The sequence below is a fragment of the Sardina pilchardus genome, chromosome 14, assembly GCF_963854185.1.
Source record: "Sardina pilchardus chromosome 14, fSarPil1.1, whole genome shotgun sequence".
Classification (NCBI taxonomy): domain Eukaryota; kingdom Metazoa; phylum Chordata; class Actinopteri; order Clupeiformes; family Clupeidae; genus Sardina; species Sardina pilchardus.
Genome location: NC_085007.1, coordinates 11,030,498 through 11,054,392, shown reverse-complemented (window position 1 = coordinate 11,054,392; position 23,895 = coordinate 11,030,498). Strand labels below are relative to the sequence as shown.

General features: G+C 43.6%; 1 protein-coding gene across 1 annotated transcript in view; it reads left to right on the top strand.

Moving 5' to 3' along the window:
- Nucleotides 1–1,115: 1,115 nt before the first annotated feature.
- Nucleotides 1,116–23,895, top strand: part of unc13bb (unc-13 homolog Bb (C. elegans)) — a 96,278-nt gene continuing 73,498 nt past the window's right edge. Inside the window, exons 1-3 of the mRNA XM_062553887.1 lie at nt 1,116–1,346; nt 13,206–13,235; nt 20,918–21,017. Coding sequence (XP_062409871.1) covers nt 1,325–1,346; nt 13,206–13,235; nt 20,918–21,017 — 152 coding nt within the window. The 5' untranslated portion in view covers nt 1,116–1,324. The remainder of the gene's footprint in view (nt 1,347–13,205; nt 13,236–20,917; nt 21,018–23,895) is intronic.

The following is a 23,895-nucleotide window of genomic DNA, read 5'->3' as shown; positions in this document are numbered from 1 at the left end:
AACAAAGCCTCAAAATGCAAGCGTTCCTGATGTAGTATGTAGTTTGAAGATCAAGACAATGACAATGTGTTGTCTTGTGATGACTTCATGAGGATATTTTTAAAAAATGTATAGCCTAGCAAACTAGGCTACTTATGCACAGCATGTAATATGCACTAGGTGAAAACGATGTAGTTCTTATTATGCAGTAGCCTAGTTTGTCAGCATTCTTTTTTTCTTTTGTAGCCTATCATCATTTATAAATAGTTATGGAAAACTATTAAATGGGTAAATATAGGGTACATAGAGCCTAATAACGCTCAATGATCTATGAAAGGCTATCTAAAGTATAACTATCAGGATTTTTTGGTGCATTATTTTACCACTAGGTGTCGCTTTATTTCACAACGTTACAGTAATGTCAGTGTAAATATTAGACATGGCTTACGGCAACTTATCTAAAGATCAGAGTTGATTTGCAGAAATAAGCACATGGTTAAAACCATCAGTATTATTCAGTGTTTCACAGCTGTTTACCTGCATCCTCCGATTTGCTACAGCTTTCTGTCTACTGTAGCCTACATTCCCTTCAGGCCCAGACACTTCTGCATTGAGGATTCTGTCCGTTTTAACACTTAAATGGAACAAATCTCTTCTATTGAATGCGTCCAATAGCATGTAAAAAATAGCAGTGTATTGGATAGCCCGCACTGCTGTAGGCACCAACGTAGCAGCATCAGGAGCAAGTTGGTTCACTTTATTTATTTAGCTCTTTTTACTTATGCAAATACATGTATTGGCCTAGCCTGTTCGCTATCATTTCAATGTGGCCTACATCTCTGGAATTAATCAAACTGCAAAAAAAGCAGAGTTGTGGAACACATAGGCCTCATCAGCTAGACAGTCACTTTGCGTCACCACCTGTTCCTTCAACCTGTTTACTCTGGGCGGGGCAGAGAGAGTAACGCCTTCTTCATAGCCATTGGGCATGGTTTACATTATCCCGCCTTTGAAGTTCAAAGAACATTCTTACTGGATATGTCCTATGTCACTGTGACAGCCACTATCCCACCCCCTCCTGTCTCTCCTTAGGATAGAGAAATAAAAGTGATCATGGCGAGAAGAGATACCGAATCAGTGTACTTTGGCAGCAGCCTCAAGTTAGTTTTAGAGTTGCTTTTTCATAGTCGTAAAATTTAGAGAGTTGTCACTGCAGAGCGCTGCTGCCCAGAATGTCCGGAGCTGGACGGTGAGAAGCTGACGGTCGGTCGGGATCCATCATTAATATGTCGTTTTAAATCTCAGAGGAAGACTTAATCAGGATTTTTCTCTCTAGAGTTCAGCCATGTCTCTGCTTTGTGTTAGAGGTGAGTTTTGGATACTTTCTTCTCATAAAAGTTATGTTTGGTCTTTCATCATCCTGACTGTGCTTCAGGAAGAGGTGTTTGGTTTGACAGCGGTCGAGATACCTGGGCAACTTTTTCTCGGCTGTGGTTTCCGTGTGCAATTCTACAGGTTAAGCCTGTGTAGGCAACAAGTCACTTTGAGCTTTTATATTTGCGGAATGTGGGCGAACATACTTTACATTTCGGACAACCGTTTAGATAACCACCAGAGGCTGGTTATTACATAATTTGTTGTGTGAACCGACCCCATCCTACCAGCTGTTTCCACCGACTAGCCTGCCTCCTTCTGCTGAATGTTCGGTACATTTCCAGGATGTGCGTGTCTGCTGTCAGACAGACTGCTCGTGCACACCACGCAATTACTGTTTAAATAGGCCCAAATCAATATTTGCACATCTGATGAATATTTAGCTTGCATGCATGTATTATAGGCCACGGATTAAATAGGCTACATTTAGAAGTAGCCTAATCTGGAAACCCCCCACTTACAAGTTTTTGTTTGTGAGGGTCTTCATTTGGCAGGTTATTTTGCTTTAAGTGTCTTCAATGTCGTGCAATTTGCTTGTGGGTCTTGCTGTCATTAGCTGCAATTGATGTTACGTTGTTGGCCAGCTGTGTGTGTGTGTGTGTGTGTGTGTGTGTGTGTGTGTGTGTGTGTGTGTGTGTGTGTGTGTGTGTGTGTGTGTGTGTGTGTGTGTGTGTGTGTGTGTGTGTGTGTGTGTGTGTGTGTGTGTGAGTGACATACATTGTCCTAAGTAAATTAAACCAAGACCAAAGGTAGACTGATCAGATCCTCACACATGTCTATATGAGAGAAAGTCTGTCATGTAGAACCGTATCCCATTTTACTGTAGATTGGTTTTCCCTTTCACTTGTGGGCCAGGACATGTGTGGATGATCCTATTTGATACTCGCACACTCCTTGTATCTCATTACAGTATGTCTCTCTCTCACACTCACACTTTCTCTCTTGCACTCTCTCTCTCTCACACACACACACTCACACACTCACACACACACTCTCACACACACACACACACACACACACACACACACACACACACACACACACACACACACACACACACACACACACACACACACACACACACACACACACATTTGAATGCTTTTATTTGGATCTAAAAGGCAAGCAAGGAAAGCAAGATCCAAACACACACACACACACACACACACACACACACACACACACACACACACACACACACACACACACACACACACACACACACACACACACACACACGCATACACACACACACACACACACACACACACACACACACACACACACACACACACACACACACACACACACACACACACACACACACAAGGTTGTCTATTGTTAGATTAGCATCTTCATATTATTTCCTTTCAGTGTCTAATTGGCCACCGCCAGTCTAAATCAGCATCCGGATCAGGCCCCTCAGTCTAGCTGACATTAGGCGTTAACACTCTTGTGTTGAAATGGGACAAAGAACACCTGTTGGGCTAAACAGAACCTTGCTTTGCATGAGGCATCTTTTGTGGAAACGTGTGAAATGTCACTATATGTTTACTCTATTCACGGCTTATTCTAATCACAGGGACGCACTAAGGAAATCTAAAGGTCTTTTGGACTTTTCTGGTTCTGGTCATTGTACTCAAAACATTTGACTGTATTAACCAATCAGAATGTGTCAAACGAGATTGGAATCTCTGCATGCAGTCCTCTCTCTGCAGCTTGCCCTTGTGTATCAGGCATACATATGAAGAGGTCTTTGCAAAAACATTTAACAAATGAACTGTGTTTTTGCAAATGCACTATTCATAATGGATTCATTGGTATGAACAATGAACAATGGCTATTGCCATTCCAACAATTGGCTACAGGAAGTCAGCAAGACCATTGCTTACAGCACTTAAAGTTTAAGTAATGCAACTGTTCAGCACATTTTGCAGGTCTGTATAAATACTGCTTTGTAATGATTAAATGCTTTCTATAGGTACGTGACATTTCAGCATGTGTATAAGCTATGTGTAGGTGAGTCTTGGGTCTTGCCCCAGTCTGGTTGTTTTCACTTCAGATTAGCAGAGTTCCGTGTTCCGTTGTTGCCTTGGTAAAGGTCCTGGGCCTGACTCCCGCCCTTTCCTGCTGGGAAATGCTAAAGGCTGGAGTTCGTAGCTGCAGGCTGAAATGTTTGACCCCTTCATCCGGCTCTCTTTGAACAGGCCCAGGTCACAGTTTGACCCCTTGTTTACTTCTCTGCTCTCCCATCACCAGTAATAGCACAGGCAGACCCACCCCAACTTCTCGCAAACCCCCACAGCATGGTTGCCTACCATCATGGCTCTGCTGAGCCGTACTGTAGGCCTACAAGCTGTTCTCATCAATTTCAGCCCCTCTCTCATATGTATTGTGCTAATTGTGTGTCACTTTAGACTTATTTTTAAGGTCTTATTTTTTTCTGATGTGTGCCACCATCCAGTCTGGTGTAGCCAGTTCCAGTGATTTATAATGGAAAGTAAATTGTTGCAGCATAATATCCATCAATAGAAGGCCTCAGTTGCGTGCACGGTGTGTAACCAGCCTGTTAGATGGTTAGATCTAGCTCATTTCGCGCCCAGAAGTCGCTCCTCAGTCAGTTTGGGCTTTGCCCTTCTACCCTCCTCCTTCTTTGCTGGCCGTTCAAACTTTAGCTTGCTCACTGCCTCGCTATCAAACTTCGGTTGAACGGTTTGCCCCCTCATGCTTCATCCACTCAGTGGAGAAGGATACTTCACCCATCCTTCTTCACTCCTTCTCTCTGTCTTTCCTATCTTTCCATATTTTCTTTCTTTCCCCCCATTCGCCAGTTAGAGCTCTGAGTCGCGTGTGCCCTCGTATTCCCACCCAGCAGGGTTTCAGAGCTGAGAGAACAGTATCAGAGAACAGTGACGTGACTGGAGTTATGCAACCTAATGCATAAAGAATCACCTATGGAGCATCACAACAGCAAAACAAAGGAAATGATGTCCATCGTGGCTCTCTAAACAAGTCAATTATTTAAATGAGGAAAGGAGTGCACTCAACAAACAGGCGCTAAGGCGCTTTGTTATCCCAGCTCAGAGATGTCTGAGGGTTTTGTAATGTCTGATGTCTTGTAACTTGTGGCCAGGGAAAGCTTTTTCCTCTTCCTGCAACGTAAGGCATAGAGTGTGATTCTGAAGAAAAGCTTGGTGATATTTGAGCTGAACGCCTCAAACTGCTTCATCAAATCACACCACACCTTCTGCGCCCCTGAAACTATGTGTTGATTGGCCGGAATTTCTTATGGCTCGGGTTCAAGGTACTTTGTTTATTTCCTAGATCCAGGATTGTCTACAAGTATGATAAATCCTCTGAGTGGACACGCATAATGAACCTATTGTTTCTACTGACTTTGACAATAGCTCAAATGTATAATCTCAGAATGTGCTTTTTTCCACCTTTAGCATGACGTGCAGATGACACTAAGAGTCTACTGCACTGGGGAGTACATATAATGATGAAATGAATTCTTTAATAACAGTAGCCTAGATGTGGATGGAGCTGAGTGGATGAATGTAGGGCCTTTCCTGACCCAAGCAGTACAGCTCTAAACAATGTGGATATCCAGGAAATTAGTAATGCTAGAGGTTTTTTTTCCCCTCAGAGGAACTTCCTGCTTGGCCTGTACTTTCAGTTTTACCCTCCAGGCTTCCTGGTTGGTCATCACTGCCTGAAATCGCACCTCAAATGTGCGGTGGCACAAGTATGGCACAAAGAATGGATATTGAGGATCACCTCTGTTTTCCCCTTCAACTACTTGTTTCTTTAAACAGATGGCCTTTGAATGGGTTCAGAGAGGTTGCTATGGTTTTTCCTTATGGCTCAGTGTCTTAGTCACCCTTAGTCATCCATTTCGATCTTTTGTAAGGAGGCAGTAGTCAATAAGCAGTGCTGGACTAAGGAGAGAGCCTCTCTGTGGGGAAGCAGTGGTATCCAGGGCCCTTTGAAATTGGTCGGCCCGGGCACGAATGTCGAATTAGCCCTTCACAAGTCTTTGTCATGTTGGATAATAGCGGCTGCTGAATACGCATTTTCCTTTTATTTTACGCTTACTTTGAAATGAGTTGTGTAATTAGAACAGGACAGAATTGGACAGTATTTGTTGTGGGCATGCTTTTTGTCAAGTTCAGTTTGCTCAGTCTTTTTCTCAGCGTTACCTTGTAGGCACATTTTCATATCAAGCTGGAAAAATGACACAGTAGTTTATTGTAAGACTAAAAGAAAGTCTAGCATGGTGATTATGCTATTTTAAGAATTCTTAATTGAGAGTTAATGATGTCAATAATTATTTTAAGGCTTTTGAACAAATAGAGCAATATTTCCCTTTCATATTATGAGCCTCTCTGTCTCTGTTAAACAAAACATGTGGAGGGCAGCCAGCACTGTGGGGCTGCAGCGGTATTATCGTAGTTTGAGTTGAATTTCTTATCATTCATTATTATCCCGTGCTTAAACGTCTGTGCCACTGGCCAAAGTGAGTCACCTCCTCGATTTACTGATGTCATGGTTGTACCTCTTTATTTACTCTGGCCCGGCAGAGAACTGGTCTCCATGGTGATGTCATCACGCATAGACCCACAAACGCGCGCACACACAGGCGCACGGACGGACATGCATACACACAAACACAAACACACACACACACACACTCACACAGACAGAAGAGATGCGTCACATGTCAGATGCTAAACGAACCTGCACTGACGCACTTGGACCACCGGCACCTTTGTCTCTCTGTGTGTGTGTGTGTGTGAGTGTGTGTGCGTGTGTACACACACATGTTTGTGCAATTGTTACTTAACTGCTCACAATATTTATGAGCTTTTCGTAGATAGCACGCTGTCAATTTATGGGTGCCTTGTTATTACTAAGTCATGGGACAAAAGTGCCTCACTGCTAAACTTGTGCGTGTGTGACTTCCTTTGCAGGCTGTTTGTCTGAGTGGGTATTGATGGCTGTACGTTTCTCTGAAATCGTTTCAGGCCGATTAAAAAACAAATGCCAGACAGAGAGATTTCAGCTGCAACATCAGTAGTGAATAAATAGACCTGGAATGAGGGAGGGAGGGGGAGAGAGAGAGAGAGAGAGAGAGATTGCAGGAGTGTTGTTGGGTGGGAAAGGGAAAGAGAGGTAGTGAAACAGAGATGGAGAGAGAGAGAGAGAGTGAGAGAGCTGAGAGATTGCAGGAGCAGTGCTTGAAGGGAGAGGGAACTTCAGAGAGAGAGAGACAGAGAGAGAGCAAGAGAGAGAGAGAGAGAGAGAGATGAGGGGAGAGCCGAGAGATTGTAAGTGTAATCCCTTGGCCATCTGTTGCTCTGCCTGTCCTGTCAACCCCATAGGCTCCACCTTGCAGTCTCTCTCTCGATCTCTCTCTTTCTCTCTCTCTCTTGCTCTTCCCCCCTCTCTCCCTCTCTCCCTCTGTTTCTCTCTGCTCTCTGTTGGCTCTGGTCAGCCTCACAGAGCAGATAGTAAACAGCAAACACTGGCTGCAGAGCCGGCTCCAGACACTGACCCTTCTCCCCATTTCCTGCCTCACTTCCTGTTTGCCTGGCACATCTTATGCCTTCTTAACTTTAATGTACTCACTGAGAAGCTGCTGAGAGCCTCTTCCTATTCTAGTGCCTGGCATTCCAAGCCTTATCATGTCATTATTCCACAGAACCGTATCCAGTGTATTCTACTCTGAAACGTCCGTAACAATAAGTCTGTACTGTTTGCAAGGGGTGGAAATGTTTGTTGATGATTGTACAAAACCTCCTTCAGTTTTATCATCATTAAAAAAATCCTTTGTGATTACACTTGTGCTAGTTTTGAGTTAAATAAAATAAATCGTAAATAATGCACCCCCCAGATGCCAACCGCCCCCCCCCCGCCCCAAACCCCCCCCCCCCCCCCCGCTCGCACGAAGCGCAAATTCTCATGGAGCGACTGGTTTGTGCGGGAGGCCTCTCGTCAGCAGAGTGTCCTCAGCTGCCCGCGGAGTGTCCTCAGGTGCCGAGGTGCAGACACCTTCCCTGAGCCTCACCTATACTGGTCAGTGGTCAACCACGTGGGCCCAGTTATAGATCTACAGTACGGTGGCCTGTGCATTAAGGTCTGTGGTGGCGGAGCTAAGCTGCTGAGCTGTCAGACCTAGTCACAAATTGTGTGTGTGTGTGTGAGAATGTGTGCACAAGCGTGTGTTTGTGTGTGTGGAAATGTGTGTCTGAGTGTGAATGTGCGCACAAGTGTGTGTTTGTGCGTTCAATTGTGTGTGTGTGTGTGTGTGTGTGTGTGTGTGTGTGTGTGTGTGTGTGTCTGTGTGTTTGTGAGTGTGTGCGTGCGTGTGAGTGTGTGTGTGTGTGAAAAGTGGTCAATAGCCTTACGAGTGTGTAGCGCTAAGTGCGATGGACGCCTGCTCAATGTTTACTTTGCTGTGAATGCCTTCAGTGCTGGTGTGGTCGGTGTGTTTGTTCTGTGCTCATTTTCTCTTAATGTAGGTCAGTGTAGTACGAGGTGAGACTAAACCTGACCAGTAATGCCAGACATGCTCTATATTAGTCTCCTGGGGCCAGAAATGACTTAATGAGAGCACACATCTGGGGGATATAACTGGGGATAAAAGCTTTCCTTCTAAAACCTGCCTGCTTTCAGCTTTGCCTTCATGGGCCATGTCTTTGGCTTACACATTTGATTTTAATCATGTCCACATTTATTCAGACCAGAAGTCTTCAAGCAGCATTGTGTGAGTTTTAGTCAAAAACTCTAAAAATGACCTAAAAGGCTTGCTAAACCTTGCAGATTCTTCCCCCATTATTAGAACTGCTAGGCTAGTTGTTGCTAACATGCTAACTGGTGTCTTTTGGTGCTATAATCAGCAATGTCTTGCTGTGAAAGGTTTTCTGTCCTGCATGGCTGCTGTTTGTCCAGCCGCATGACCACAAACCATTCAAATGATTGTGAAGATACCAAAACCAGTCGCCTGATTAAACAAGTGCACAGTGTTGCTTTAGGTTCCAGACAACTGGAAATATCTAATAATGTTTCTAGCTACATCTATAGGCTACATACAGTATATTCTAGCGATTAGAGATACTGAGCTGAAGTGGTCAGGTAGGAAGGTGTCAGCTGTAATCATTATATGTTTTTTTTTTATATACTGTATATATATATATATATCAAGGCATGCCTTATTTTTCGCATGAAACAAAAACCTTTCAGTGTTCGACTGATTCTGCTATGACCTTACTGGACAAAATGTCATTGCTGAAGCAATTGTTGCCATTCTTCAGATCGTTTTGAAGCAGACAAGTTCATTGTGAATGGGGACAGCTTTGCAATGGTGCGTAGATTGCGTTGTCCAGCCAGCTTCCTGGTATTAACATCAACATAGCCAGTGCCTCCCTGATCCCTCCTGTTCTCTACTTGATAAGCATTGATTTCCATCGTGATGACTGCTGGTCAATGGACCATGGCCTGGTATTTCTATGCATGGTGGAAACCAGGGTTGTGTGCGGTCATACTACGGGTCTTAACGACTCACTGGCCTGATTCTGATTGGCCTGAGACACCTGAGAAGTCACGTCCCTGCGCCACATAACAGGTGACTGTGGGAGGAATGCTAATTTGGCACCGATATGGTTGAGTCACTCACGCCAGATCAGCGCCACATCCAAGACACATTCAGGCTGAAGGAAAAGAGAAAACCCAAGGCACTCTTCTTTTATAAATACATATAAAAAGCCTTTACTTTAGTGGCTATAACATTTGAAACTTTCGAAAATATGTGGAAGTAAGCTGAGTGATGACTAATGTGTAGCGGCACAAGCAGCCTTCTTGAGGGTGCAATCCTCCGTGCACATTGACTTTCCCATTTTGGGAAAATGGGAAAGTTTTTCCATTTTTTCCCAGGCCCTTATGTTGATTCAAGCTGATTCAGACTGGAGTCTTGAGTGTAGCGTCTTGTCTTCCTCAGGTAAACAACAGAGAAGTCACATTTAAAATGTACACCATTTAAATGGACAATATATTATTTTACAGGGCAAGATAAGCAGCAAACACACCTTGCCAAAACAACAGCTCAGATACTGATGTGGATTGTGAAAACCGATACTTTTTAGTAATTGGTCTGATGACGTGCTGTAAAACCTGTTCTTACATAATTCGTCAAAGAGACATTTTGTTCTGTGTGAAATCTTGTCAATTCAAATGAGATAATGTGAAAATAACACCAAAAGGTTTACACATTATCTAGACGACTCTATAAGTATACAACCACAAAGGTACATTTGACTACTATCTAGAAGCGGACACAATAAAGTTTAATGACTTGACATTTCTTGGGCTGTTATCCAGCCATAGACACACACACACACACACACACACACACACACACACACACACAGACTCAGACTCCTCTCAAGAGTGATCAGAGCCAGGTGATAACTTCACTGTCTTAGCCACCTAATCTGGCTCAGCATCACTCGGCAACAGTGATCTCCGCAAACACCCAGAGCGTGCTGTCCAGTGCCGACATTTGTCTTTAGCTCCACACACACACACAGAGAGAGAGACACTCATTAGTGATGGGGACGAGACTGCATATGTCGAGACAGAGTTTTTAAAGAGACAAGACCGAGTCGAAACCGAGACCGTTGTTTTTTATATGACCAAGACCAAGTCTTTAAGGAGTCTAGACTGAATCCCAGTAGATTTTCATGATTACCTTACATTTAATATCACTCAAGTATCATATTCAACAGATAAATTCCCAAAGGGTAGATTAGAGATTGTTGGATCTAGGCTATCAGTGTACGTTTACAACTCCAATACAGGGCCTTTCGCAACCAAATGCAGCCACACACTTACCCACCCTTATGCAATCAAACCATCCCACATTGCGGTTCAAATAGCCAAGTTTAATAATTGCGGATCTTGTCGATGATCACAACCAGAGGCACGCATTGAAATGACAGATTAGGCGGAGACCGGGACCGAGTACTACAACACACACACACACACACACACACACACACACACACAATGCATTATTTTACATAAACACAAGCACACATGTTTACACACAGACATTATGCATGCATATTCACAAAAGTGTGCATGCACACACGCAAGCACACACACACACTCACACACGCTCACACACACACACGCACACACACACGCACACGCGCACACACGCACACACGCGCACACACACGCACACACGCGCACACACACGCACACACACGCAGACACACACACACACACACACACGCACGCACGCACGCACACACACACACACACACACACACACACACACACACACACACACGTTGGCTTGGGAGAACATGCCTGTATAATTATACATAATCCTCAAGCCTGTCTGTCTCTACAGCCAGCGGTGCTGCTGCTGCTGCTGCTGCTGTATCTCGTCTCTAGTTATTGCTCTCAGGCTGCTGTGTTGTTGTTGTCCTTGTTGTTGTTGTGTAGTTGTCGTCATCTCTAATCTGCACTAAATTACAACTCAATCTCAGGAAAAGCAAATGTCATGCACATTCATGGAATACATTAGATATGTCATGATTTAGACGTAATGAAGTGTAACATGAAATTGATTGACACGCATGCTCCCATCTTAGACACATCAGGGGCTAGCTATAGCTCTAGTGTTCAGGTCACTGCTCCTCCAAAGTCTCCCCTGCATTGTGGCTTGAATGTTACTTTGTTGCTTTGGATAAAAATGTCCGATAATTAAATGTAATGTAGATGTACTGTAAGTGGAAATGCAGAGCAAAAGCAAATGGTCTTGTCAGTGTTTGTTATTCCCGATGGCAAACCCAGTGCTCTTTAAGCCTGTGTGAGACTGATGTAAGCACTGACTCTCATTTTTTTTGTAGCAACGTGCAAAAACACGCAATTACTCAAAGACTGTTTTTAGCTGGCAACGTGATGAGGTGCAAGGAAAGATATAGACATCATCACTGCTGACAGTGAAGCAAAGACCCTCGACCGCATACCACCATTTCATTTGCTCATAAAACACAGACATGGTTCAGATTAACAAAACCCACTCTTTCGGTAGAGAGACTTTGCATATCACGACGGCCGATTTGGGTTGCAATTCTCTCTCTTGACGTCAATGATGGCATGGACCGACCGGGATTATGGTCGGGATGCGAGCAGGGAATACTGGTCTGAGCAGGGGCAGTGCGGGAGTGGATTGTGTATTAACGGATTTTACAGCGAGGGGATTATGCTGGTCAGGTGGTCCTGGAGGCATGGAAGGATGATTCTGGGAGTTTTTGGAGCAAGCGAGAAGCTGAATATGACACCTAAGTAGTCCATGGAGAGCCTCCCCACCATCCCAGAGACGGAGCGCTGTGAGCCTCCGTGGGTGACATGTTGTGTTGTTTACAAGGATTTTAGGAATGCCATTAGGAGTGATTAGAGCGACATATATCTGACCTCTCCAGGCCTCTGGCAAGCAGCCTCCTCCTCTAGAGTGTAACCGATGCAATGGAGCAACTGGTGTTAGATCAGCCCAGGAAATCCCACTATGTGTCCAGAATAATTAAGTTCAAGACCTCGACAATGAAGTCACAGATCACGCTTCTACTCTAAATGTTGATTTCCCCCCCACTTTGCCACGTAATTCATCTTCACATTGACCTGCTCTGGATTAAAGATGATTCATAGTTTAGCTAACAGTTGTGATGAGTCAAAGTGAGGTGGCTACACACATGGCAGGACAGAGAGGATCGAGTTTGGTTAGTGACTAATGTTATTATGGGGGATTCCCTGGCTGGCCGGTGAGGCTGGGTGTTTTGGATGGATCAGGCCTGCCTTCTCAGTCTACTCTACAGTACGCTATGAGTATGCTATGAGTATGCTAAAAGTAACTCATAACTGGCAAGTTTAGGAGAAACTGTCTGGCCCTGTCTTTTAGGATTATTTTGAGCAAGTTACACCTATCAAGTTAAATTATTTTTTTGTATAAAGAGACTTTTTGTCTTTTTGTCTTCTCAAACATGTCATCATCACACAGGTGTATTTTGAAAAGGTTTTGAAGATACTCGGTCCATTGTGTTGGATATATTTTCATTTTAATTGATTTATTTATCTCTCATCCTTAAAATAGAGCATGCCTACTCACCAGCACAGAGCTGTCACTCAGTGAGTGAGCAGTCACCAAGGACACTGTAAGCAACCTTGTGCATGATGCAGTAATTGACATCAGCCATGGCAGCAAAACAGGAGTTATAATTGTTCCTTACTAAAAGTGAATACCTTTCAAGAAATGAGCCAAATATGGACCAGAATCTCGGAGGAATATTTCCAGCACCGTATGCCATGAATAATTAGGGGAGTTCTGAAGGCATAAGGGGTCCAACTCGATACAAGGTGTCATATAGTGGCCGGTCAGTGTATGGCCTGCTTAGACACAGTACTGTATGTACTGGAATATTTTTCTGTAGACAGATATTGTTTGAGTAGGTTCTGACGTGACCTTGGTCATTGCAGTGTGTTACACAGTGAAATGTGTTAGCTTATTGTGAAATGTTCATCTGGATGTTATCACTTATGCCTGGGAACACACTAAATAAAGATGAATTAATCATGTTTAATCAGTATGGGTAATGATTTTAATAGTGTAATGCGTCAATATGAGTGTGGTTTATTCACACGTCTAACAACATGTTGTTTCTTTTCGCACCTTCGTTAAGTGATTTGCACTGACTTGTTTCTCTCTATCTCTTTTTCTCTTTCAGTAAAGAAAGCTGTTCTCCACGGACCTCCAGGTAAGAATGATTTGACCTGTTAACTTTTTTTAAAGCTTTTAGTTCAGGGGGATACAATGATACTCAACACATCTTTTACAACTAGCTGAAATATTGGGTCTATGGGAGGCATTTTAGCATCAAACCCAACGACCTGTCATCAAAAATGGACCATCTGCACCCATGACATACACCATTCCTACAGACATACTTTTGTGTAGCTAATCTTGCAGATGAATATGATAGCAGTGCTGAATGCTACAGGTGAATGGTAGCTAGCAGGAAGCCTTTGGAGGAAATCAGGAGCGGTCTCAATCCCCGGAGTGTCCAGAGCACTCTGATGTTATCTGCTCATTCATATCTTGCAAAAGGTACTCTTTGGCAAGTCTCTTAGTAATTTCCTGTGAAAGATGGAAAGATGACTTCCTAGTCGATCCAGCAGTGTAGAGTAAACCATTGCATTTGCCTCTCATGTAAGCAGCAGCAAGCCCCAGGCATTCCCAGCGCCCTGGTGTCCAGGGAGAGTAATGGCTAATTTGGTAATTTGATTCTGCGTCGAGTAAATCCCGAAGGCTCTGTCTCTGTCTCCTCCTCCCTCCCTGAAGGCGTGCCGTTCGCCCTCGAGTTGTAAGCAAGAGATCAGCACGGGTTAAGCCTTATCCTCACGCCCTTCCACTCGGGCCAAATCCCGGCTCTGTGGCCACCGCACTGCACACCTACAGTATCCCATAAACCCTCTGACCGCCTTACTGGGAAGTGGTGACCGACCGTCAGATGAGTTTGCACTCTGCATAGGCTGATACACAATAGGCCTACTCTACAAGGGGCATTGTGCAACACTTCATGCTATCTACCAAATACCCCAAATTCTTTTAACATGACAGAACCACAACACTGGCATTGTTTGTAGTGTTGGTATATGGTTTGTTCCAAACGCATTGTTGTAAAAGGTAATTAGACATGAAATTGTATACTGGTTGTACTGGTTTTGAGTTGTGGTTTTAAAACCGTTGCCAAGTTATTTTATTGTTGTTGTAACAGAGCTTAGAGGCAGAGACCATCATCATCTCAAGTCTCTTTAACCTTGTCTTCATAGGGGGTTACTTGGCACACCTAGCAGGCATATCAAATAAAAAAGACAAACTCTTTTCCTGATTTAATGATTCAGAAGAACTTTTAGACATTGCTTGACAAAGTAGGCCTATCATTTCATGTTTGGTAGAAGGATTTGTGAGTATATTAAAGTGCTATAGTGGTAGCTTTGCAATGTAGTCTCTCGTCATCGCAAAATGTCGGTGCGGTAATTCAAATATCATGACCCCTCACACTGCTGAGGTGGTTAAAGCACTTTTCTCCTTTGGACTTGTGCCAAGGGAGGAGGCAGCGTACCAGATGTCTGGTGTGAGAGCTATGTGGACTCTGGCTGTAATTCTATTCCCAACCTGTGGAAAAACCCTTAGGCAGCAACAGAATAAGGGAGAGAGAGAGAGGGAGAGAGAGAGAATGAGAAAGTGAGTTTGAGAGTGTGTGTGTGTGTGTCTGTGTGTGTGTGTGTGTGTGAGAGAGAGAGAGACTGATAGAGAGAGAAAGAGAGAGAGAGAGAGAGCACATTTCCTCCTGTAAGCCACTTACCGCCGTAACCTCATAACCCAGTGGACAGACAAAGCAAAGAGGTAAACAAAGAGAACTAAAGCATTCTATTCAGTGACTTAACACTTCCCCTGGGACATGGGCAGCCTTACCAATGAAATTACTCCTGCAACGTAAACTCATTGTGGTTAATACTGTTTTGTGAGGAGGTTTTTTTTCCCCGCACATGAATTCGTAATTCGTTAACTACGTCCGTGGTTCCTGGTTATTCCACGGGACAATGTTTTGCATGATGCAGCATAGTCGCTATGGCCTCTAGCATTGGGTCATGTGTACACAGCTGATTTTAATAACCTGTGTTGTCCCTGCTCACCCAGAACCGCGTGGTGCTTGTGAAGTGACAACGCTTGCACGACACATTTAGACAATTTCAGATAACCTCAAATATTTACATTTACTTAAGACTGGTTTGTATGATGGGTGGCGAAGTGTCAATTATAAATGTGTTTACATCAGGAAATGAGATAGTGTATGTGACTTTCTAGTGGTTAATAATATTTGTAGGCTAGTCTAGGAACTCCTGAAACAGGTCCTTCTTTCAGTTAATAGTAATAGTAATTAGTAGTTTTCACGATTCACTTTACATTTTATGAATGTAATGGTCAATATTTCAATAAATCAATTGTGGAATTTTGGTCGCATGTATAGTTTCAACTTCTTCAAAGGTTTTGCTATATATTACCATACAACTTAAGGGTTGCAGACCTGGTTAAAGATGTCCAATTGAGTTTTGAACAAGTAGCTAGGCCACCTGTGAGAGTTGACATTTTGATTTTACTCAGGACTCACACACACACACACACACAGACGTTATCTGTGGACCACAGTGGTCAGTTCTTTTCCCCTTTGAGACACGTAGAGCCGGCAGCTGTGCGTCACAGAGATAAACGTCTTGGAAACAGACCCTCCGCTAAAAAGCTCTACTTACCCCGCCTTCCTTTGTGACACGGGTCGCATAGAGCAAACACTTAGTCCACTTGCTGTAACAGCAGTCTGAAGCCTGGCTGGCTTTTGTTCTCTCATGCCCCACCATCCCAACCCCCGACCCCCACCCCCCACCCCCCAACACCACCACCACCACCACCTTCTCAGCCCCAGTGTAAACACCCAGCCTCACTAGCGAGAATAGGCCTGCGGCTAGGGAGCTTTTATTGCAGGCAGGTGTCTCCTTTGTGTCCTATAGATGCAGACAGTGCTGGGAAGGAAGCAAGGGCCCTCGATTTCGATCCTCAACAGTTGCCCTCTTGCTTCCCAGCCCAGGATGTGAATATTTCACAATGCAATGACACAGATGCGTTTGGTTACTGTTGTCCGAGCATACACCTGTAAGCACATTTTATTGCAGCAGTCAGAACATTATAGTCTCATAATAGCAGGTGTGTTGGGGTGGGGGTTGTTAGTGTATACAGTACGTGTTCTATATCTACGAACTAGATGATCGCTGAAATCACACAAAATCTTTTATGTGTGTATGTTTAAGTATGTACAGAATGTGTAGGTTAGCTGTAGCCTACTGGCTGTTACTTGCAGTGACTTTAAAGCAACAACGTCAGTACTTAGGGACCCATTCGCTACGATAAATGAGTTGTTGATATACTGAATGCAAAACGAAGGCACTGGTAATCTATCTCTAGCTACACCAACAGTATTGCATATCTATTGCTTGAACATAACCATGCGATTACAATAGACGCATTCTCTCTAGTGTTATAAAGGTGCAATATATCTAATAGCACCTATGTTGTTATCAGTTATAGACACATACATATTTGCACTTGCCGTGGTGTAGCAAAATCCTGTGCACACATTGGACATTGTGTGCCACGTAAATGAATGACAACTGTTTATGACATTGTCATTTCAACGACAGGACAATGGGTTCAGTACAGAATAATGGCTGTTCAGGAATTTTTGACAAATTACTTTTGTACTAATTACTGTACAAGTCATCATAACTTGGTGAACAACTTGGTAAACAGTGTAGTTAGTCATTGGGCGATATGGATACTTTTGAACAGGCTCTAAAGAGAAGTTGCTTTAAAAAAAAAATCTAAAACACTGAGTTTGAAACACTGAGTGTGTGTGTGTGTGTGTGTGTGTGTGTGTGTGTGTGTGTGTGTGTGTGTGTGTGTGTGTGTGTGTGTGTGTGTGTGTGTGTGTGTGTGTGTGTGTGTGTGTGTGTGTGTGTGTGTGTGTGTGTGTGTGTGTGTGTGTGTGTGTGTGTGTGTGTGTGTGTGTGTGTGTGTGTGTGTGTGTGTGTGTGTGTGTGTGTGTGTGTGTGTGTGTGTGTGTGTGTGTGTGTGTGTGTGTGTGTGTGTGTGTGTGTGTGTAATACAGCAACCTTTCCCATCATTCATTTATAATGGATGAGGGACTGAATGCGGAAATGTCATGTTTTGCTCCTCGCTACGCTTCTTTGACTGATCGAAAAGATGCAGCAATAATGCATGAAGACACCTGGAACAGCCACGTGGGGATGTGACCGGGCATCTTTGTTTAGTTTACTGAAGTGGCACAAACACACACACACACACACACACACACACACACACACACACACACACACACACTGAAAAACCTCTCAGATGATCAGAAAATCAGAAAATCTGAGTCATTCTGATGCCCCCCCCCCCCCCGACACATACGCACACACACACACACCATCTCTCTCTCTTTTTCTCTCTCACTCTCTCTCCCCCTCACTCAGAGCACACTGAGCTGTACTTCCTGGGTAGAAGATTCTGTCTCACTCTTGCGTGTGTGTCTCTGCTTCATGTCCATCTCACACTGATATCCTCCAGATATATTGGGCTCAGCCTCATCGTCATGTGAGCTGAACAAGCTGACCATTAGATTCAACATCTCAAAGACTGGGCAAAGAACACAGACATTGGAATTTATTGAATATATCTTTATGTCTCTATTTCTTTTTTTATCTTTCTCTGATTGTTTTTTTTGTTGATCTTCCTTTTAGGAACTCGGGTCTTGCGTTCATTACATTACGTTACATTATGTAATTTAGCAGGAGCTGTTAACCAGAGCGATTCACAGTGAACTAACTACAGTCAGGTAGCTCAGTGAAGCAATTACTGGAGTACAAGAGTTGGAGCAACTCTTGAGTGAGGGAGTTGACCGTTTGCTTAAGGTTAGCTATTGAGGCTTAATATTGATGGGTATTGGCAGCTTAGGTATTGGGAATAGGTGTGGGGATGTTGTCCCTTATTTCCGTGTGCGTGTGCGCGTGTGTGTGTGTGGAGCCTTTGCAGGCCTGAGACATCTGGTTACTGTCCTTATCATATTGAGGCAAGCAGTCCTTGCACACACACACACGCGCACACACACACTCTCTCCCTCTCTTTCTCTCTCTTTCTCTCTCTCTCACTCGCATGCATACACAAACACACACACACACACACACATACATACACACACACACACAGGTCCCTTTTGTCATAAGAGGGAGATGCTCATGGGAAAGATGCTTCAGGGTATTCTGAGTGTGGCATGTTTACATTGAACAGGCTCTGCTTTTATTTAATTACTGAGTGCCATTTGCTCAGAAAAGTGTCGTTAATGGCACCTAATGGGTGGCGGGGATTCTTTCAATATGATTTGAACGACTCCAGTTTGCCTGCGGTAATTTAATGGAGTCGTGTCTGTCTTTCAGCACACACAGAACCATTTCCAAATAATTCTGTCGTCTTTTTGTGATCTCTGGCGCCTCTCGTAAGCAGATGAGTGAGTGCTCTCATTTTTCTTGTCACACTTCTCCTCTCGCCATATGCTCTTCTATTGACATTATTGTGACTGCAGTGGCAGGTGTTTTGTGTTCGTCCAAAACAGACAGAGAAAAAGAGAGAGAGAGAGAGAGACAGACAGATAGAGAGAGAGAGAGAGAGAGAAAGGCGTCCCTTTCTCTTGAGTGTAGTGTAACAGCCGAGGGCCATTTCACGACTCGGCCTCTGGGAGTGGCATCCAGTCGTTTCGCCCGCGGTGGGCTGTTATGTGGACGTGCAAGCGTGTAGTGTGTAGCGTGTAGCGTGTGCGTGGGCTGGCGTTTGTGTGATGGCATCAGCGATCTGATTTGTCCGGGCGACTCTTAATCCCGGAGCGCCTGACCGCATATTGCTCGGGGTAGCCAGGGGCACGGCATTGGGCAGGGCACAGATGTTGGCACGTGTCGACCCCTCCTGTCCCAACATCCCACCCCCACCCACCACCATCACCGCTCTCCAGCCAAGCCTGCTTCCCTCTCTAGCCTTTGCAGGAAATGAGAATTGGTGTGAGGGAGTGGGAGTGTGTATGTGTATGTGTGTGTGTGTGTGTGTGTGTGTGTGTGTGTGTGTGTGTGCAGGGTGGGTGTTTGAAGGACGGGTTATGTCACTGTTGCCATAATCCGTCCCCGGCTGCTGTGTAACTCCCCGCAGGGTCGCTGCACCGTGATGTGATGTGCCGGCCGGTCTCCATTTTGGAAGATGCTGTGGGCTGTCGGGCTGCAGGCGTCTGGTGAGATGCGGTAGAAAAAAAGACCTCACCAGAACCAGAACGTTCTCTAAAAGACCTTGCCAGAACCAGACCGTTCTCTAAAAGACCTCACCACAACCAGAACGTTCTCTAAAAGACCTCACCAGAACCATAATGTTCTCTTTCTCTTCGTCCCTCCCTCAGTTACATCACTATAGGTTCCTTCTGACACAGTCCAGTCAAACAATCAGTCCAACAGATGTGACCGAGTCAATTTAATTGAATTCAATTTGATTTTAATTTAATGTAATAGCTGTCCTGTCTGTATAGTATAATGTTCACACTGACCTTTGTAAAAATAGATTTTTGTTCCATTTTGTGCAACTGGAAAACATTCCCCTGATTGAAGTTGGAGTTCTCTCTCTGATTAGATTGAGTGAATGGTTTTGTGGACCTGTGTAGTTCTGACTCATAGTTGTTGTGTAGAATTGCACAAATAGGAAAGCTGTATGAATTTCATAAGTACTGTGAAGTGTTGTACACAACTCAAAAGTATAGTGTATGTTGTTAAAGAGAACTGCAACTTAACCCTGCACACTCACTCACGTACAGTACATGCCCACACATGTATTCTCTCTCTCTCTCTTTCTCTCTCTCTCTCTATCTATCTATCTATCTATCTATCTATCTATCTATCTATCTATCTATCTATATATATATATATATATATATATACAGACAGACACGCACACACACACAGAGTTGTGGGAGAGAATAATACATGTATGTGTGTGTGTGAGAAATACAGGGAAGAAAGAAAGAGAAAGAAGAGAGAAATAAGCAGTAGGACAATGGAAGGATGGATGGATGGATAGATGGATGGATGGATAGATGGCTACAGGCAGGTCTGGAGGAGGAGAGCTGATATGTGGTATCTGCGGTTTTGAGCTCCGTGTGGAGATTACTGAGGTCGGCTCTGGGGTGGTGGGGGAGGGGATCCAGACTAATCTCTGTCCACTAGCATCACTTTCACTCATCCTGCCACATACACACACACACACACACACACACACACACACACACACACACACACACACACACACACACATACTGCATAGGCCTATGCACACACACACACACACACACGTACTGTACATGTGCACGTACACACGCTGACACACCCGCATATTTGACACATGTTAACTCAGTTTTTCATTCCTACCTACTACTCCATTGTTTTTGCTTCTCACTTCTCACTACTGCCGTAATTTCCTAATTATTATCCATGGTTTATACATTGATTTTGCAATTCTTTTTCAGCTACAGTATAAGATTAATTCATGGGGGCAATTATATATATGGTATTAATATTTTTTTTTTAAGCTTACATAAAACAGTGCCTGCTGTAACTGTCATTTTGTTCTTAAATATGTTCTTAAGATTCTGCATCTCAGTGTTACTCTCATTCTCATGATTAGAAAACAGAAATAGTTTGTTAAGACTACATTTAGTGTCTCGGTGATAACGTCTATATTAACTACATATTGATAGACATAGGATAACGATCTTCTCTTTCTGTTTCTTTGCAGATAAGTTTAATGCTTATGTCACACTGAAGGTCCAAAATGTCAAGAGCACCACCATTACTGTGCGGGGAGACCAGCCGTGCTGGGAGCAGGACTTCATGTTGTAAGTTGTTTGTTGTTGTTGTTTGTTGTTTGTGTTTTTGTTTTACAATCTTATTTCGTGTTGAACCTGTGGTCCGGTGTGAATCCTGAGGTGCATTCAAATTTGGCCAACAGTGGCGAACATTCGTGATGAACTGTTTTCTTTGAGCAGTTAACAGTATTTGAATGACTTGGTTTTAACATTCCATTCTAACAATAATTGCATTGATGCACGTCCAGTTCCACTGTATGTTCACGGAGAACTACCTCCTCCGACTGTTTGCGACTGTTCGCAAACGTTCACTGGACACTCACGGCTAACAGAAAACTGTTCGCAAACATTCTCCTATGTTTGAAAATTTGAATGCACCTCTGTATTGGATTATAGCAGGTCCTGTGGTCTGAATGGATTGCTGAATAGCCGGTGCCTCCCACATTGAGTAGGCTATTCAGCGCACTGAGTACAGAGTAATTACATGTCTGTAAAATCACTGCATTGATGTGGATTAGGTACCATGGGTATTTGGCTATTGTTTGAGGAATTGAGTTTTTGAGAGCGGTATGTTGGGGTTGTGTGTGTGTGTTTGTGTGTGTGTAGTGGTTGGTTGGGGGGGGGGGTGTGTTTGTTCTTTTCAGAGATTAGTATGTTCTTCTGGGAATATGTTTTTTGTTCTTGGAAAGACAGGATCTTTTGTATTCTTGATTCCAGATACCCTAAATACAGTGTTTGTCATGATGGTGCAGATGAATATTGACTGCACGTTTAAGTGTCTTTTAATAGCTCTCTTGTGTGTTTCGTATGCCGCTTTTCCAAAGACGTAAAAGTCCGGCTTCAGAAAGTAAAAGTCCTGAAATGTATCGGTTGTACCTGTGCATTTAATACAAGTGATTTCACTCAACTTTCTCACAAAGATGAAGTTGAAACTGCATCTAAAAGGCTTGGCAAACAGACTCCAGCTTTGCAAATGAAAAGAAAAGACTAGGGTAGTAAATATCAGAATAACTGAGGGCTGTTTCTTTAATTAGATCCATTTGCAGTGACCTGCTGGCTGGGGACATGAACAGGATTTGTAGCCATTGGACTTACTGTATATCTGAAAGTGAAGTGAGATACTTATCAGTAGTCTGGATTACTGGTCACATTTTGAACACAAACTCAAAGCAGTTACAGTGTGCATGAGTGTGTTATAGGGGCACACTCATAACATCTTTTAAAAAGAATGGTCCACAATAAAATGAGATGAATCAATCAATCAATCAATCAATCACACTAACAAAGCTACCTTTATATTCAGAATCTGTTGTTGTTTGAATACATTGCTCTTTGTTTTTTTAATTCACCAAATATTTGATGAGCAACTCTTTGTGTGATAGTATTCTTTCATAAATTATTGATATTTTTTCACAAAATGAAAATCCATGTAAGTTATTCATCTTTCGACAACTAACGCAATATTGTGTAGCTACCTGTTCCCTTTTAGAGAGCACTCGTGAATAGGTGTCGAGGTTTGTGTTCACCTTCACAACACTGTTATGTTGATCACGTTTTGAGTTATTGTGCCTTTTTAGAACACTTGTTGTGTTGTGTTGTGTTGCTATGGTACCTGTTTCCTTGTTCCTTCCAACACTGCGGTGTTGACCGAGTTCCTGTTCCTTGTTTAGGCTACACCTGTTAGGAGGCTCAGATGGCAGACCGAGCGTCTGTCCAGGGGCCAATTTCCAGGGATGTTGTTTTGTTATGGGCTCTTCCTGCTGCACAACATCCACAGACGGATGTTGACTCACCACTGCCCTGCTGTTCTCTGGTGTTAGTTAGTTAGATGAGATGATAAATGACCATCTGTTTATTTTTTGCCCATGAATAGAATGATGTGTGTACTCTCTCTCTCTCTCTCTCTCTCTCTCTCGCACTCTCTCTCTCTCTCTCTCTCGCACTCTCTCTCTCTCTCTCTCTCTGTCTGTCTGTCTGTCTGTCTGTCTCTGTGTGTGTGTGTGTGTGTGTGTGTGTGTGTGTGTGTGTGTGTGTGTGTGTGTGTGTGTGTGTGTGTGTGTCTGTGTGTCTGTGTGTCTGTGTGTCTGTGTGTCTGTCTGTCTGTCTGTCTGTCTGTCTGTCTGTCGCATTAGTTACCTGGAATCAGAAACATTTGAGCAGGGTGGTATCAAGTGTACCCTAAAAAGGACTAGTACTTTGAATCTGACTGGTCTGTCCAATCTGATGTGGTGAAAGGTCGATGGGCTGACAGAACTATCTGTTTTGCTGACACTGGGGAGACAGACCCTGTTTCTGCAGAGCAAATTAATCGTATCTCCAATTGGACAAAAATCATAGTGTAAAAGCATGACGTACAGTATATAATACTTTTGTACCAAGTTTTAGGAAATGTGTCAAATTACGTCTAATGGTTGTGAAAGATTTTCAGTATGTGATTGTAGCTTGTGTTATGTCGTTTATGTTGTTTCCATCATCTGTGTGTATGTGTGTATGTGTGTGTGTGTGTGTGTGTGTGTGTGTGGATGTATGTTTGTGGATGTGGATATGTGTGTGCATATGTACAGTATGTGTAGAGGTGTGTGTTTGTTAGTGTGTGAGTGTGCATGAATGTCTGTGTGTTTGGGTGTGTGTGTCTGTGTCTGTCTGTGTGTGTGTGTCTGTGTGTGTTGGGGGTTACAGGCCTGGAGTGGAGTGCCTTGATGTTGCTGTTCTACAAAGAGGACCATCTGTCCCCATAGCAACCTATCATTTAGTAATTACTCCATGGCAGCATGTCTTTTGTGTTTGTATGTGTGTGTGTGTGTGTGTGTGTGTGTGTGTGTGTGCGCGCATCCTTGTGCGTGCGTGTGTGTGTTTCTCTTTTTAAGACTTGAGTCAAATAAATAACTAAAAAGCAGGAAACAAAATG